Genomic DNA, 16,976 nt, shown 5'->3' with positions numbered 1-16,976 from the left:
ATTCCAGACATCATATGCTCCCGGGAATAATCCTCTGACATCGCTCAGACATTTATGAATCCCCTCTCTGGAAGAAAATCAAAAAGAACATAAACACATGCAGTGTCTATACACTACACCTCAAATGCAGAGGAAAACCACATGGTAATGATGACGGGAGAAAGAAGCAAATTTAATTAAGCACTGAAGAAAAGGAAACTAAAAGGACAGCCAATATGACGAAGCACGGGAACCAATCCCGGGACACCTGCTTGGTCAGTGAAAACGGGCTGGGAGAGGCTGACCAGTACACTTTAATATCCTGTCTGATCAAACGCCCAGGCGGAAAGGGGCAGCTCTCCCTGGTTAAGACGGAAAGGAGAAAGCGACCGTAGTCTCGGGAGAGGCCTGCACAACACACGTTTACTTCAAGGAGTCGTTACGTTCAAGACCTTTCTAAGTATATACTCTACGACACACGGTTCTAGTTTATTGGGATCTCTCATATTTTCCTTAATTCATTTCTGACCCCATGTGTCTCATCAAGATCGACAGGAACGACAGGAAATGCCCGCTGCAGCCTTTCCTGGGTCCTAACAGAAAGAGCCGATGTCATGTCAACGCAAGGCTCATACGATCCGATGCAGTCAGAAACCACGCAGATAAATGGGTGACTCAGCCAGAGAGAGGGATGAGAGCGGCAGGGCACGTCCCCCACCCACAGAAATTCAAACACTGCAAAAGTTGTGATCAGTCCCCAGCCCGCACCGCAACTCCTGACTGAGGTGTACAGAATGAACACCCAGTGACCATTTACAGCCTCCACAGTTACGAGAACTGTTCTTGCTTGTTCCCCTTCTGCCCATAAAAAGGAGAATTAAACTCAAAGGACATCAGATGAAGAGGAAATAAATGAAGAGGGGAAAAAAACATGGTTACCAGAAATAAGTGTTCTCAGATATCCAAACAACTAACAAACTCAAACGGCTTTCAACACACCCAATATAAACACGCACACGTGTGTCCACGGTCCGCACGGCCTTCTACAGCCAGCTTCGTCCTACGACCCAAGGAGCGTTAACCGAGTTAACTACCCCTAAACCATGCCTCTGAGTTTTATTGTGCTGGCACACGATGAAGAGCCAGGAATTCTTTACCATCCCGGGAATTCTCTGCCATCAGCAGTGACAGCTCTGAACCAGGTTACCCAGGCTGGAATTACCAGAAGCACGAGGCCAGGATTATCTTCTAAAGGGCTGCTTTTGTATTTCAAAGTGAACGGGTTTCCAAAAAGCCACCATCAGAAAATCGCGTGACCGAATCTTGCGCATTCCTCGGAAAACTCGTTTCCGAGTACCACCCACCACCTGAAGAGGTTTAGAAAGCTGACGACCCGACTGATCGGTGGGGCAAACGGCCAATTTCTAGTCCGGCTCATCCCGCTCGATCAGCCGCCGGAAGGCACGGAGCAGACGCTGTCACCGGGCCATCCTCCGGGGTCTCAGCATCCGCACAGGTCTGCTTCCAACCGCCGGTGCCCGCCTCCCCGGCCCCCGGAGCCCAGGCGCCCATACGGGGCAGGCCCCAAAGTATGTGGGAACGTGCACCTGCCGAAGGACGGCCCTCGACGGCGGACGGTCCAAGCGCCCGGTGCCTTCCCCGCTCGCCCTGGACCGTGACCGCCGCGTGTGTTCCGTGCTCCGCACACCCTTACGGCCTTGCCTGAGGTCCGCGCCCCTTCCTGCCTCACTCCCTCTCTCCCTCACGCCTTCATTCCCCTACCGGTGGGTCCGGAGATTACCTCACACGGAAACAAGGCCAATTTACATTTGTATCGCAGGATTTGCTTCTGGCGAAACCCAAACGAACAGAGTCGGGCTGCGGCAGAAAAGAGACAGCTCGACAAATCCTTCTACGTATGAATTACGGTATTATTCCTAAGTGGGAAATTTAATAAAGGTTTCGTTGCCCGCAAAATGCAGAATAATGCCTACAAGAAGTTCTGAGAAGCCGCTAGGCGTTTTTATGGTCGCGAGAGAAGAACATTCTTTTTTTCTGAGGAAAGCAAAAGGGCTCGGGCAGCACAGCCCGAAATCGTCATCGGTCAAGCGAGAAACGCAAAACACCAGCTCGAGCCGCGCGGTCGAGTCTGGACGCGGCGCCACCGTCCCGGGCCTCTGCGCCGCGCTCACGAAGACGGGCCCGCGTCACGAACTCCGCGCGCGCGAAGCAGGCGGGGAAGGCCTTCTGCTTCCGGCTGCGACGGGAGAAGAGCCTACGGGCCGCCGTCCCCCTCCTTCCCACAAGGAGGAGCCGGACACGCTGAAAACCGGGACTTCGGCACCGCGGGGGAAACGAGGCCGCCCCGACGCGGGAGCCGCACCGCCGGCACCTTCTCTCCCGGAGGAGGCGCCGGGCCGCACGCCGCGCGCGGACGGGAGAGGGAGCGACTCCGGGGAAGCGCGCGGCGGCCGTCCCCACCCTTCCGCGGGCTCCGCCAGCGGGCGGCCGGCGGGTCTTGGCCGCGAGGGCGGAGGGGCAGAAAGACCCCCTCGGCCTCTGGGGCTCTGGCGGGAGACGGGCGGAGCACTCGCCGGAACACCCAGAACTTTCCCCACCGCAGGGGCATCCGCTCCAGGGGGAAGACGTGCCAGAGCTTTCTCCTCTTTGGGGAAGGGCACGCCCCCCACCCGGGCCCCAGCTAAGCCCTTCCAGTCAAAGCCAAGGGGCAAAGACAATCGCCAAAGGTCAAGGCTTCCGGGAAACGGACCGGGAAGGGGGAACCGCCACCCCACTGGCGAGCACCCGTGACGGTGGCATCTGCGGATGACGGAACTCTCACCCTCTCTCGTACTTGACCACCACAGCCGAGGGCTCCAGGGCCGACCAGGGTGAGGCTCGGCTCAAACAGCTGCAAGACACAGACCGTCTGGGGAAGGCTGCTCAGAAGACCGCAAGGTCAAGAGGGCAGATACAAACAAGGTCGCCAGAAGAATCCGAAGCATCCGGCAGCGACAGCAAACGCTAAACAGAGCCAAACCCCTCGCCGGAGCACCACAAAGCCACTCGCCAGAGGTCTACTTACCTCAGGTGCTATGACCTGACCCTTGTCAGGTTCTCGACAACAAAGGTGCCACGTACCGAAAAGCGAGCGGAAGGCAGGTCTGAAGAGACGACGCAATCACAAGGACCAGACCTCAACGACACAGATTTGGGGATCGTCGGAGAATTTCAACTATTTCTAATTGATACGTTAAGAACGAACGGAAAAGACAACATGCAACACGTGAACAATATAAAGAGGGAGATGACCCTCTAAGGAAGAACCAGAAGGCAAGGCTAAAAAATCGAGAAGACCGGGACGGCAACGAAGACGGCCTTCCGCCGCGTTCACACCGCTGAAGGAAAAGCAGCGAGCCTGAACAGAAGTCAACCCCTTCCAAACCGAAACGCAGACAGGTAAAAACTGAACATCCAAGGACTGTGGGGCAATTTCAGGAAGTATAACACAAAAAGTACTGCAATACCAGAAGAAGAAAGAAAAAAGGAAGAAGAAAGATGTGAGGTGACGATAATACTGGCCAAGAACGTTCCAAAATTAATGACAGACTCCAGGAAGCCAAGAGAACCCAAAGCAGAATAAATCCCCTGAAAACTCTCACCTGCATATACTATGATCAGAAAATCAGAAGACAAAAAATCTTCCCAGAAGGGGCGCCTGGGTGGCTCAGTCGGTTGAGCGGCCGACTTCAGCTCAGGTCACGATCTCGCGGTCCGTGAGTTCGAGCCCCGCGTCGGGCTCTGGGCTGATGGCTCAGAGCCCGGAGCCTGTTTCCGATTCTGTGTCTCCCTCTCTCTCTGCCCCTCCCCCGTTCATGCTCTGTCTCTCTCTGTCTCAAAAATAAATAAACGTTAAAAAAAAAAAATCTTCCAAGAAGCCACAGGGAGGGAAAAACACTTTACTTAGAGAGGAAAAAGGTAAGAATTACAGTGGGCTTTTCATCAGAAATCATGCAAGCAAGAGACAGACTAAAATAGTCAAACTGTGAAAGAAAAAAATCCCACCACCTTAGACTTCTATATCCACTGACATTATCCTTCAAAAATTAAGGAGAAATACCTTCTGGAAGAAAAACTGAGGAATCTATCTATCACCAGAACTGCCCTGCAAGAAACGCTAAATTCTTCAAGCAGAAGGAAAATGACACAGGTCAGCAACCTGGATCTACTCAAAGAACATCAGAGACGAAAACAATGAAATGAAAATAAAGTTTGATTTTTTATTCTTAGTTGATCTAAGAAAAGCTGTTCAAAGTAATATATGTCACAATACACTGAGTGAACGAATGACATACTGGCATACTGATAAGTGAATGAATGACCGCAATTTCACAGGAATGGGAGGGAAAACGTGGGATAGTCTAATACGGTACCTGTACAAGTCTAGCAATAGAGTGTTACGTGAAGGCAGATTCAAACTAATTAGTTTAAAATGTATATTGTAGGGGCACCTGGGTGGCTCAGTCGGTTAAGCCTCCGACTTCAGCTCAGGTCACGATCTCACAGTCCGTGAGTTCGAGCCCCGCATCGGGCTCTGGGCTGATGGCTCAGAGCCTGGAGCCTGCTTCCGATTCGGTGTCTCCCTCTCTCTCTGCCCCTCCCCCGTTCATGCTCTGTCTGTCTCTGTCTCAAAAATAAATACACGTTAAAATGTATATTGTAAACTCTAAGGCAACCACCAAAAAAATTCTTTACAAGAAGCACAACGGATGTGCTATGTAGAGGCAGAATTATGGTCCCCCAGCAGTATCCACAGCCCAGGAACTGGGGTTTCTCAGCACTTGACCTTCAAATACAGAGATTATCTTGGATTAACTGGGTACACCCAGGGTAATCACAGTCCTTAAATGTGGAAGAGGGAGGAGGGAGGCAAAAGAGGACATCAGGATGACGCGAGGTGAGAGAAGCAACTCAACCCGCTGTTGCTGGCTTTCCAAAGGAAGGGACAGCTTATTTTACAAAGTGAAAATAGTCTAATCCTATGATACCTGAAATCTGCTTCAAATTAACCAACAGGAGATGAGACAGGCGGGGTAATAGATGAAAAAAGACCGACCACTAACAACATTTTCCATAATAAAGCATTAAAAAATATGTATGTTTCACCTAATAAAAATGTTCCTTTGACCCTTACCCTTATATTCAGGTGTTGGGTTCTGTAGGTATATTGATCTCCAGGGGTTATAATGTGCTTACACAGTTCAGTCCTCAATTAATTCTTTTTCATTGAGTCCAAGATCACAAATGCCAGTGGTCTGTCCTTGTGAGTTTTGTGTATTTGTATATATGAACTATTTTCTCCTCACTTCTGCTTCCCTCCTAGTCAACAGACGCTTCATCGGAGGACAGCTTACAATTTAGTTTTGAGACAGGATGTTCACGTGGAAAGAGGTGTTGGGGGTGACCGCAGACGCGGCACGGTGAAGGGTGGACTATGTCACTGGACTCACAGTCTTGCAGCTCCAGGTCCGTGGTTCTCAGCCAGGGGCTGAGACACTCCATACCGTCTGGGCAAACCTGGCAGCCCCCAGGGTCTTTGGGCAACGTCTGGAAGTGGTTTTGGTGGTCACAACTCGGGGGATCCTACTAGCATCTGGCGGGTAGCAAGATGCTGCTAAACATCTTACAATACGCAGGGCAGGCCCCAACACCAGACGATCATCTGGCCCAAGATTTCAACAGTGCAAAGGCTGAGCAACCCTGTTCTACTGTGTGATGCTAAGGCTGGGGCTGGGACTCTCCGTACAGCATTTTTCAAACTACGGATAAGTGAACAACTTGGATGAATCTTGGAAATACATATGGAAAAGTCTTCAGTCTCAACAATCAGTAAAGACGCATAAAGAAAAAGAAAAATAAGATCCTACGTCTCCAATTAGCAAAGTTTTAAAAAAATATTCCCTGAAGTACATATACTTAAATGATCCATTTATGGGTGATAAAATTATATTTCTGAGGGATTGGCTGTAATAATTCCATTTTCATTCATGATTTTATCTATCTGGGTCATTATCGGTGATAAAATTATAAATTGCAAGGCCCTTTTCAAAAGCAATTTGACAATGGCACAGGAATCTTAAAAAAATCTTTATTTCCTTTAGCCAATCATCTCACTTTCTCTAAGGACAAAAATCCTAAAGAAATAATAAATTGGGTAAAAACTCAGGCACGTCCTAAAGCAAAGTCTAAAAAGTGCTACAATAAAGATCCAAACAAACTATACAGACATACATGTGTTTCTCTTAGAAGCTGATGTCTAAGTTCGGCTTTTAAAAAAATAATACCTCAATGACCAAATACTGAAACATTTCAAGGAAAAAATTCACAGCTTGGAAAATCACAACATGTATTTGTTTTTAGTTTTCCAAATGGACTAGCAAGTTAGAACGGTTGGCTGTAATGAATGATTGGCTGGTTAAGGCTCGTGGAAGGCAATTACTTCCGGGAGTACAGGCTGGGGCTCTGGCCCTGAGGAGGAGAATTCATTTGTTCTGGGGGTGCCTGGGTGGCTCAGTCAGTTAAGTGTCCGGCTTCAGCCCAGGTCACGATCTCACGGTTTGTGAATTCGTGGCCCGCATGGGGCTCTCTGCTGTCAGCACAGAGCCCGCTTCAGATCCTCTGTCCCCCCACCCCCCACCCCTTCCTCCTCATGCGCTTTCTCTCTCTCTCTCTCTCAAAAAAAGAATTAACTTATTCTGGATGTAAAAGAAAGCTAACTAGTATCTTTAGGCAAATATATCTTAGGAACAAAATTCCAGCAGAAGTGTACAAAATGGTTTGGGACAGAGGGGGAAAAAAAATCTAGAACCAGGAAGTCCAGTTAGAAAAATTCCAGTAAGAGGCAATCATGGGAGCTTCCCTCTTGCTAAATGAGATGTTGCCTGATTCATGAATCGATAAAGCCAATTAGATCTTAAAAAAAAAAAAAGCAGCAGCGGTCACGGCTCTATCCAGAGCTGTGGAAGTGGGCGGCAGGCAGGATCAGAGGCAGAACTGTCTGCACGGGTCAACGTGACAGGACGTGGGTCCCTAGGGGAGAAAGGGAATAAAAACAACTCCCAGCTTTCAAGTCTTGGCGACGGGGAGCGTGGAGAGAACAGGTTTGGGAGGATTCGCAGAGGACGAATTTTGGTCTGGGTATGTTGCACTGGAAAGGACACCTGATGTAGAGGTGTCCCTAGCTTGACATTCAAACTTAAGCCTCAGAGCGAAGTTAAAAATAGAACACCAAAACTTTAGTTCAAGTTACACGGAAATAATAGCAGAAGAGGCTTTAAGTAATGAGCACAAAATGGATTAGGGAGCAAGCACTGAACCTCTGGGGACAAGCACATTTAAAAATCGTGTAGAAAAGGATACTTAGGACATGAGAAGGACCACAAAATCGAGAACCTCAAGAGGGTGTGCTGACGAGCAACATGAGGTGTCACCAAGATTTACAGAGGTCAAGCCGGCAGGAGCTGAGGTGGGGCCATCAGATTTGGCCCCAGCAGGGGCATGAAGGCCTTAAGAAAGCAGTTTTAAAAATGTGAAGGGTTTGTTCTTCAAAAAGTCAAACACAGATTTATCACAGGATCCAGCAAATTCCACTCCTAGGCATACACCCCAAAGAATCAAAAACAGACACAAGGAGCCTCATGTTCATAGCAGCGCTATTCATAGTAGCCAGAAGGTAGAAACACCCCCGAGTGCATCAAGAGATGAATGAATGTGATACGGCCAAAAAATTCAGCCATAAAAAGGAATGAAGTCTAATAGATGCTACACCATGTATGAAATTTGAAAACACATGAAATACGCCAGACAAATATTGTATGAAATAAAAAGGAGGATACGGTCTGACTCAACTTTATCTAGAGTAGTCAAATTCAGAGAGGCCGAAGGGATCTGGGAGAAGGTGGAAATGGGGAGTTACTGCTTACTGGTCACAGAGTTTCTGTTTGGAGTGATGAGAAGTGTTTTTGGAAATAGTGGGATGGTGACCCAGTATTGTCAATGTACTTCATGCAGCTGAATTGTGCACTTAAACATGGTCCTAATGAGGGGCACCTGCGTGGCTCAGTCGGTTAAGTGTCCGACTTCCGCTCAGGTGACGATCTCACTGTGAGTTCCAGCCCTGCTTCTGGCCCCGTGCTGACAGCTCAGAGCCTGGAGCCTGCTTCAGATTCTGTGTCTCCCTCTCTCTCTGCTCCTCTCCCCCTCATGTTCTAGCTCTGTCTCTCAAAAATAAGTAAATGTTAAAAAAAAAAAAAAATTAAATATGGTTCTAATGATAAACTGCATGTTGTGTTTTACTGTTTTACCCCAATAAAAAGAAGTTACAAAAAAAAAAAAAAAAACTAAGTAGAACCCAAATTGCAAGGAACAAACAGCACAGAATTTGTCAAGAGAAGATGTGAAAAGTGTGGCCTACTTTCACCACCTTTAATTTGAAAAGCTCAACTGATACATATTGAAGGTATGTATCATCTCTCTTAAAGTAGGTAAGATTTTTCCATTTTTCTTAAAGCACATATTTCAACACACAGTACTTCTGGATACACGGGAAAAAAGTGAGTGGAATAAACACACAGACACTGAAAAGTCAGGTCTACTCCATGATTTGGGGGAGGAGAGTGACAACAGAATATCCTGGTGCACAATAATATTGTGAAAAGCACGTTCAGGGGCGCCGGGGTAGCTTAGTCGGTTAACCATCGACTCAGGTCATGATCTTGGGGTTTGTGGGTTTGAGCCCCGCCTTAGGGCTCTGTGCTGACAGCTCAGCCTGGAGCCCGCTTCGGATTCTGTGTCTCCCTCCCTCTCTGCCCCTCCCCTGTTCGTGCTCTGTCTCTCTCTCCAAAATAAGTATTTTTTTTAAAAAAGCACAAAGTTGTAATTTCATTTTATATCTGGAAAACCGACCAACCAAACAACTGCTTTCATAACCCAAAGCAAAAAAGAATGCTGACCCCAATCTTCTCTGATGGTTAAAAAAAAACAAAACAAACAAACAAAAAGTCACACGTATGTTAATATTCCTCAAAGGAAGCAGTCTATCAGACCTGGAAGGCAGGGACTTGGTATTTTTACATTTTACGCAAACTGCATGGATTTCAGGAATGTAGTAAACTATATAAGACAACTCAATTTCTCCAACGAGTATATTTGCAAAGAAAAAGAAAAGAGAAACGAGAGGCACATCCACCAAATCCCACATGTGGCCTCGGTCAATGACCGTAGGAAAAAAAGGAGAAAGTTTTTGCGCCTTTCGGGGGAAACGCGAGCGACCTGGACCCGGTGGAAGCGGGGGCGGGGGGGGGGGGGCAGCGGGGCGGGTGCTCTGTTCACTCCTCCCCTCTGCGGCGCTCCCGGCTGCGACTTTCCGTTCTCACTTCTGCGGCCCCGCTTGCTCTGCTTCGAAGGCTGAGCCGCAGGGCTCCGGCCTCCGTTTTGGGAAAAGAGCGGCGGGAGCCCCGGGCCCACGGCTCCGCGAGCCCCCGCGCGGCTGCAGCCCTCGCCCGCAGGAGCGCGCCGGGCCCCGCGGGCGGTGACGCCGCCAACAGCCTGTCCCCGCGGGGCCGAGCTCGCGGGGTCGGACGCCGCGCCCGCAGGCCCGACACGGCAGCCGGCGGCGGGCGCGGCCGCCAGCCCTCGGGGCCTCGGGGCCGCGCGCCCGAGCAGCTCGCCCGAGGCGCCGAGGGGACGACGGAGGCCGCGCGGGCTCAGACGCCGCCGAGCCCGGCCGCGCACTACTCACCCCGACGCCGGCAGCGCAGGATCCCGGCCTTCTGGGACTCGGGCCGTGGCATCTTCTCTCCCGCCACAGCCCGGGTCCGAGCCGCATGAGCCACAGCGGGAAGGAAACGCTGCACCGGGCGCTCTGGCGGCCGCGGGCTCGCCCAGTGCCCGCGCCGCAGTCTCGGCCCGAGCGCGCTTGCCCCTGGGGCCACGTGACGGAAGGCCCCGCCCCCCCGCGCGCGGGAGTGACGTCACCCGGCTCGCCCGGCGTGGGCGCCCAGCGGCCGCGGCGAGGTGCCGGGCGCCGTCGAGGCCGCGTTTTGGGCTACAGCCTTGAGGGTGTGTGACGGGCGGCCTTCGGGTTTCTTCTCGTATAAAAAGGCCTCGTTAAGGACAAGTGGGCTTATACGTTTTAAACGATGTTCAAGCTCCGTTGCGATAAAAGACACGTGGGTTCAAGTGTGAAGGCTTTGCGGTGCACGCCCCCGAGAAGCCGCGGGGAGACCGACCGCACGCGCCGGTGGGAGGAGTGCAGGGGTGCGGGGCTCCCGTGCGACCTTGGCCGCAGCGCCGCCAGTGTCGCCGGGGGCTTGTTACAACTGCTGAATCTTCAGCCCCGTGCGGACCTACCTAGGAAGGGAAGTCTGCATTTTACCAAGATCTCCGCGTGATTCACATACAACCTAAGTTTGAAATCGGCGCCGTAGGGAACGGTCAGTGCCAGAGAGCTTCCGTTACTCCACCTTCTCCCGACCTTTGATAGCGTCAGATGTTTAAATGTGTGCCATTCTGATGGGTCTTCAGCGGATTTTTTTTTCCTAGCTGTTATTTTAAAGGGTTTGAGTGGGTGTATATCCTAGTCTAGCAAATTGATGTATAATGGTATACTTCTAGCATTTGAGGTTTGGGGAGAGCTCCAGTTTTACCGTTGTGAAGAATGACACTAAAATGCTCTTTGCAGTGTAATGTGGTTCAACCCAGAGTCTCAGAGACTGGGCGGATCCTGCTAGTGTATGGGCTGTGTTAGTTTGCCCCTAGATGAAGTTACCAGATGAAATCCACCATGACCTGAAATGTGATTTCGGAGAAACAACAATGTTTTAGTATAAGTATGTTCCGTGGAATATGTGAAATACAGCAAAATGTTGCATATCCGTAATTCAAATTTCAAATACAGAGCATCCTGCATTTTTGTTTGCTAACACTGGCAACCCAACCCTGGACAAATCTAACTTTGGTTTTCTCGTCTATGAAATGGGAATGACAATAGGGCCTATTTTACAAAGCTGTGTGAGTGAAATGAGATAATCAAGGAAGAGTACTTACCACAGAGTATGGAACATAATGGGAGCTCAATTTTCACGCAGGTGTATGTTAGGATAAACTCCTAGATGTATGCTTTAGCTACAGAACACCCAGGCTTACTTTAGGGCTTGTCTGAGCATTTGATCGTACCAAAAACTGTGTTTTGAGAAAAGCTTTGAGAGGGTTAGCAAATATTCCTCAATTAGCTCCAGAACATAAATCAGATTTTTAAGTTTCCACCTGAAATAAAAAGTTGCCACCTACAGGCTTATGTAGATTTCCTTTCAATCACACCAAATATTTCGATGTTGGGTTGTTTTTTGGTTTTGTTGTTTTGAGAGAGAGAATGCGCGCGCACGCGCGTGCGCGCTCGAGAGAGAGAGCGCACAAGTGGAGAAGGGGCAGAGGAAGAGGGGCAGTGAGAAATGTAAGCAGGGTCCATGCCCATGGTGGAGCCCAATCTGGGGCTCGATCTCACAACTGTGAGATCACGACTTGAGCCTAAATCCAAGAGTCAGATACTTAACCAACTGAGCCACCCATGGGCCCTTGGATGTTGGTTCTGGTTTCTATTCCAGAGTCAACTGAAACAGTATTCAAAAGAACGTTTAAGCAACACACTACATCATTTCTAAGACCAGTCCACATTATGTAGTACCTGAACCAACATTTAAATTAGAAAACTAAGACAATATTAGTTTTATGACTCTAAGAACATTTTTTTTTGGCAAAGATGGAATTTATAGCATCCTCTGTTATGCTTACCAAAGAAAACAATTATTCTCAAATTTCAAAACTAGAAAAAGTTATTTCAAGATGATACTCTTGTATTTACTCTCTAGTATTTATACTAGAATTCTTTTCTCCTGCTAAAGATTTCTGTTTTGTACTTTACACTAATTTTAATAGACTCATGGGTTTATTATAATCATTTCTATTGCTTTCTAGAGGCAGAGATGGTATAAAAATGGGCCAAGAACAAAATCATAATGTGGTGCTTATTTTGTATTGCCAGATTGACTTTTTTTTTTTTCAACGTTTATTTATTTTTGGGACAGAGAGAGACAGAGCATGAACGGGGGAGGGGCAGAGAGAGAGGGAGACACAGAATCGGAAACAGGCTCCAGGCTCTGAGCCATCAGCCCAGAGCCTGACGCGGGGCTCGAACTCACGGACCGCGAGATCGTGACCTGGCTGAAGTCGGACGCTTAACCGGCTGCGCCACCCAGGCGCCCCCAGATTGACTTTTTAAAGTCTCAATAAAGTTACCCTGGTCATCTGTAATATCTGAGCCCAGGTCTCCCGATGTCTATCTATCAATAGATTTTATAGAGTATCTTGCTAAAATACATATGTATAAAGAGATTATACGCTGGTTCCTTCGTCTTCACATTATATAGATTATCCCAAAGAATACAAGTTCCATGAAGGGAGAGATGTTTTCCTGCTCCCTCATTTAGAAGGATACCTAGCCCTAGATAACCAACCACTCAATTATTAATGGAGCACAATAGATAAGTTGTTTCCTGCTCTAAAAACTAGCTTCTATTTTCTTCAACGTAGGCTAGGTTTAGTGACCCCACCCTAAGTCTCCCCCAGTCCTTTTATTCCTTTCAGTGTGTTCTTCCCCTCATTTTCTCCTTGTCTTTGTGAATCAAATACGTTTCCCCTCTCTAGCCACCTTCACCAGGGTGAACACAACAGCCATCCCTCTAACCCAAGAGAAGTACTTTAGACATTCGGGAGTGTGTTCACACAGGGTAGATAGGGAGCCTAGCCACTCCTTCCCCCAATCCCAGCTAAACAGGTCTGCGTCAGAAAATCAATCATCAACAAAGTGCAGAATGCAAGAAGTGTTAGGACACTATAGGCCAGAGCCATAGGAGGGGAGAAATATGAACAAGGCAAAACCAGAAGCAAGGCAGGGGGACTGTCTCCAAGTGACAAAGGGACTGACAGCCACAGACAACAAGGCTGGTCTACAGGACTGGACTGGGCCACCAAGGCAAGTGGACGGGACATCTGGAACTCAGGATCCCAAGCAAGCAAGAAATCAGCACCAAAATCGACACTAGCAGCAAGAAAAGGATCTAGACACAGTTGAGCCAACGTTGGCACGTGTCAACCAAGGCTCTCTGTGAACGTCTTTCTGAGTTCTAGAGTAGGAATGGACAAAGCCTCCCAGAGTGGAGCATCCCCTGTGGTTTAACGGGACCAATACACTTCACCTCAATCAATGGTGTGACAGTTTGCACTGTGTAACAGCGTATATTTCTAATGTTCACGGTTTTGCCACCCCAGAAATTTAGTGACGTGTAACGAAGGGTTAAGAACTATCATCAAGGCAAGACAGAAAGGCACTCTTATTCTAGAGCACTCTGGTTGTATTTCTTACTGCATTTCACACAATTTCTTGATGTTCCGGACTTTTCTCCTCTATGTTGAAGACAGGGGTTTTTTAACCCTTTTTTAATGAAAATGATTTATTTGTGTTTCATCTGCTGCCCTCAGATGCCTCCAATTCTGGGAAGACATTATCCAAATACCACTGAAATGATTTGCAACCCAATCGTTTCCTTAACTCAACACGCTCACTAATGTTTCCATAGGCAACAGATTTCAGGCCAGGTCTTCGTAAAAAAAACTGCTCCTAAATGGAAATAGAGAGTAATTTCATTAAAACCAAACAAATCTTTGGTAATCAAATCGTATCTAACATAGCAGTGTATATTTTCATCACCTGAACTAAAAAAAAAAAAAAAAAACAAAAACAGAACAAAATATCTTCCAATTTCATCCATACGGTGTGGGCAGAGACCCACGTGGTGCCCGGAATTCACTCACTCTGCACATATTTGCAGGATGTGTTGTGATGAACCACAACACGGAGGTGGTGTAGTGGGATCCAGGAAGGTTGGGTCCTGCTTCTTAGGAGCCCAAGAGTCACAGCCACCTATGTTGTATGTCTCCTTTCTCTTGCTCTCTCAATACTCAAGGAAAACCCTCCCTCCCTGGTCCCAATCAACACTTCCGTGGTTTCAGAAATGAGAGATGGTGTAGTGGCTTAGGGCAAATGGACTGTGGGGGGAGACAGCCCGGGTTCGAATTCTTGCTCTGTCATTTATTATGTGACCTTTGCCCTTACCCTCACGAGGTTGTCCTGAGGACCGAACACTTTAATACGTACGGAGCACTGGGTAAACGCAGGCTGACACAGGGGGTCACGTCAGCATTGGCCATTGTTATCACCTGGTTAGTCTTCTACGCGCTCTGGATTTAAGCTAGAACTGAGCACAAAAGTCTAATGGATTCAGTCTGCCCTATATTCAAAGAGCTATCCTAAAGAGACCAAAGCCTCCTTGAAAGCAGAACTCTGGGGGCGCCTGGGTGGCGCAGTCGGTTAAGCGTCCGACTTCAGCCAGGTCACGATCTCGCGGTCCGTGAGTTCGAGCCCCGCGTCGGGCTCTGGGCTGATGGCTCAGAGCCTGGAGCCTGTTTCCGATTCTGTGTCTCCCTCTCTCTCTGCCCCTCCCCCGTTCATGCTCTGTCTCTCTCTGTCCCAAAAATCAATAAACGTTGAAAAAAAAATTAAAAAAAAAAAAAAGAAAGCAGAACTCCGTTCTGTGTCTCCCTCTCTCTCTGCCCCTCCCCTGCTTGCACTGTGTCTCTCTTTCTCTCTCTCAAAAATAAGTAAACATTAAGAAAAAAATTTTTTTAAACATGAAAAACCTTTAAATGTTATCATGATTATGTATTCACGTCTTTGCTTTTCCTTTTAGCTTTGCTATCTAATTATGAATACATAAATTGTATGCCTTAATTTTCCTCACTTTTAACATACAGACATGGAATAAATCAGTATATTGCGTTGGGCTGCTTTTGTTCACCATAATGTCTGTTTTTATTTATTTATTTAAGAAAAAAATTTTTTAATGTTGTATTTATTTTTGACACAGACAGAGACAGAGAATAGCGGGGAGGGGCAGAGATAGAGGGAGACACAGGATCCGAAGCAGGCTCCAGGCTCCGAGCCGTCAGCACAGAGCCCGACGCGGGGCTCAAACTCAGAGACCGCGAGATCATGACCTGAGCCGAAGTCGGACGCTCAATCGACTGAGCCACCCAGGCGCCCCTGTAGGCCTCACGCCCAGTCCAGTGCAGGGCTCGAACTCACGACTATGAGATCGAGATCTGAGTCAAGGTCAAGAGTTGGATGCTTTACCGACTGAGCCACTCAGGTACCCCCAGCAAGATTTAAGATTTACTGTACCGTTGTGTGTGTATCTCCAGCTGGGTAATTTTCATGGCTGTATAGAATTATATCAGCTAAATATAACCCATTTATCCATTCTGCTCTTGATGAGCAGCTGGGCTGTGTTTTGTTTGGGCTCACATCCACCATGCTGTTTCTAAACCTTCTTGTTCATGTCTTCATGCCTTTCTGTGGTGTGCACACAGAATGGAATTGCTGGATCATGGGATACTCATGATCTTTACTTGACTTTGCCAAACTGTTTTCCAAAGTGAGTTTGTAATAATACGCCCACCAGCCGTGTCTGAGAATTCCTGTGTTTGCCAATACTTGGTCCTACCAGACGCTTGACATTTTTGCCAATCGAAACGGCCATGTAGAAATATTGACGTTTTCAAAAAAGACTATTATTCCTTTTATAATTTAAAACAATAAATATTAGATTGGAACCAGGACATATAATATCACAGCAAGTTCTCCCATTTTTCTCCCCATATATCTGAAAGGAGGTCTTGGGGCTACTGCTGTCTATGTTTGTGTGTGGATCCTGGAGGGACACCTTTCAAGTTCAAATGGGGCCATGGCTACATGTTCTGTGTGTGTGCACCCTTTTAGGTCCTGGCCAGGGCTGCAGCCTTGGGGAGACGTGCAGATGAAGGGGTCTGGCTTTGATAGAGAAATCGACTGTCGGTAGAAGAGAGGTAGTGAAGTCTCTCGCGTGGTCTCCAGACCACAGTAGCCGCACCCTTGGGAACTTGGTACCAGAGGAAGAGAATCTAAAGAATTGCCTATGGGGATGGGAACAGCGGGAGATGTTTGCTTCAGAGGGGGGATCCCACAGGGTGGGGGGCGGGAGGGACATGGATCTGGGCCAAACAAACCAACCAAACTTCCTGGGTTGATGAATTTACTTCTGAGAAACTTGAGTTTCCCCAGCAATTGAAATAAAAAGGAACGTTCAAGTGTAGTGGGTTCGAATGAACTAATTGCGAATAGGGTCTGGGGAAGGTGGATGAGGGGTTGAAGGTGTGCCAAAAATTTAAGGAAACTTGTTATCTGGAAAGGCAGGAACGGGTTCCTGGGTGCCAAGCCCCGTTCTGTATTCTTGCTCGTCTTTCCAAATCAGAGACATTTCCCTCACCTTGTATTCATCCAGCCAAACGTGCGCCAGTCTGAGACGGTTATATGTCATGGCTTCTGCAAACTCAGGTTGATTTGGAAAGCGCTGCTTACTGATGTGTCCTACCCGTGAGCAGGGGAGTACAAAGAGTTGGCCTCCACACATCCAGATCTAGACGAAAACAGACAACATTGACGTATGTGTGCTGGTACGAAGCAACTGCTGAATTTTTTTTCACAACCATAGCAATAGCTAACATTTCTTAGGTTGTTTCTTTAATCCTAACAGCCCTATGATGTAGGTCCGGTGACAACCCCATCTTATGGATAAAGAAATGAATACGTATATTGGCGAAGAAGCTTGCCCAGTGACACCGCGCAGAGTTTAAGGTCAGGAGGTCTGGCCTCAGAGCCAACACTCCGAATGCTACGTGATTCTGTCTCCCTCATACGTGACCAGTTCCGAGGCTGCCTACGTAGGACAAGTGGCGGGCTATTTTGTCCTAAGGTATCCTCAAGAATACTCTGAGAATAATTAAGT

At 48.0% G+C, this 16,976-nt stretch overlaps 2 protein-coding genes across 11 annotated transcripts in view; both read right to left on the bottom strand.

Moving 5' to 3' along the window:
- Nucleotides 1–9,977, bottom strand: part of GALNT11 (polypeptide N-acetylgalactosaminyltransferase 11) — a 42,465-nt gene extending 32,488 nt beyond the window's left edge. For 2 of the 5 annotated variants that reach the window (XM_047844123.1, XM_047844140.1), the window contains exon 1: nt 9,779–9,977. The gene's annotated coding sequence lies outside the window, so the exon portion shown is untranslated. Of the gene's footprint in view, nt 1–1,973; nt 2,211–9,778 lie in introns of those variants that run through there. The other 3 variants (XM_047844130.1, XM_047844107.1, XM_047844115.1) reach the window with 3 other exon arrangements.
- Nucleotides 9,978–13,405: 3,428 nt separating this feature from the next.
- GALNTL5 (polypeptide N-acetylgalactosaminyltransferase like 5) overlaps nt 13,406–16,976 on the bottom strand; it is a 57,593-nt gene continuing 54,022 nt past the window's right edge. For 2 of the 6 annotated variants that reach the window (XM_047848947.1, XM_047848950.1), the window contains exons 7-8: nt 16,458–16,607; nt 13,406–13,714 (exon numbers count right to left, since the gene is read on the bottom strand). In XM_047848947.1, coding sequence (XP_047704903.1) covers nt 13,559–13,714; nt 16,458–16,607 — 306 coding nt within the window. In that variant the 3' untranslated portion in view covers nt 13,406–13,558. Of the gene's footprint in view, nt 13,715–16,457; nt 16,608–16,976 lie in introns of those variants that run through there. The other 4 variants (XM_047848945.1, XM_047848944.1, XM_047848946.1 and 1 more) reach the window with 3 other exon arrangements.

The sequence above is a fragment of the Prionailurus viverrinus genome, chromosome A2 (assembly GCF_022837055.1).
Source record: "Prionailurus viverrinus isolate Anna chromosome A2, UM_Priviv_1.0, whole genome shotgun sequence".
Taxonomy (NCBI): domain Eukaryota; kingdom Metazoa; phylum Chordata; class Mammalia; order Carnivora; family Felidae; genus Prionailurus; species Prionailurus viverrinus.
Note: the sequence above shows the minus strand (reverse complement) of the source record. Positions and strands in the feature narration are given on the sequence as shown.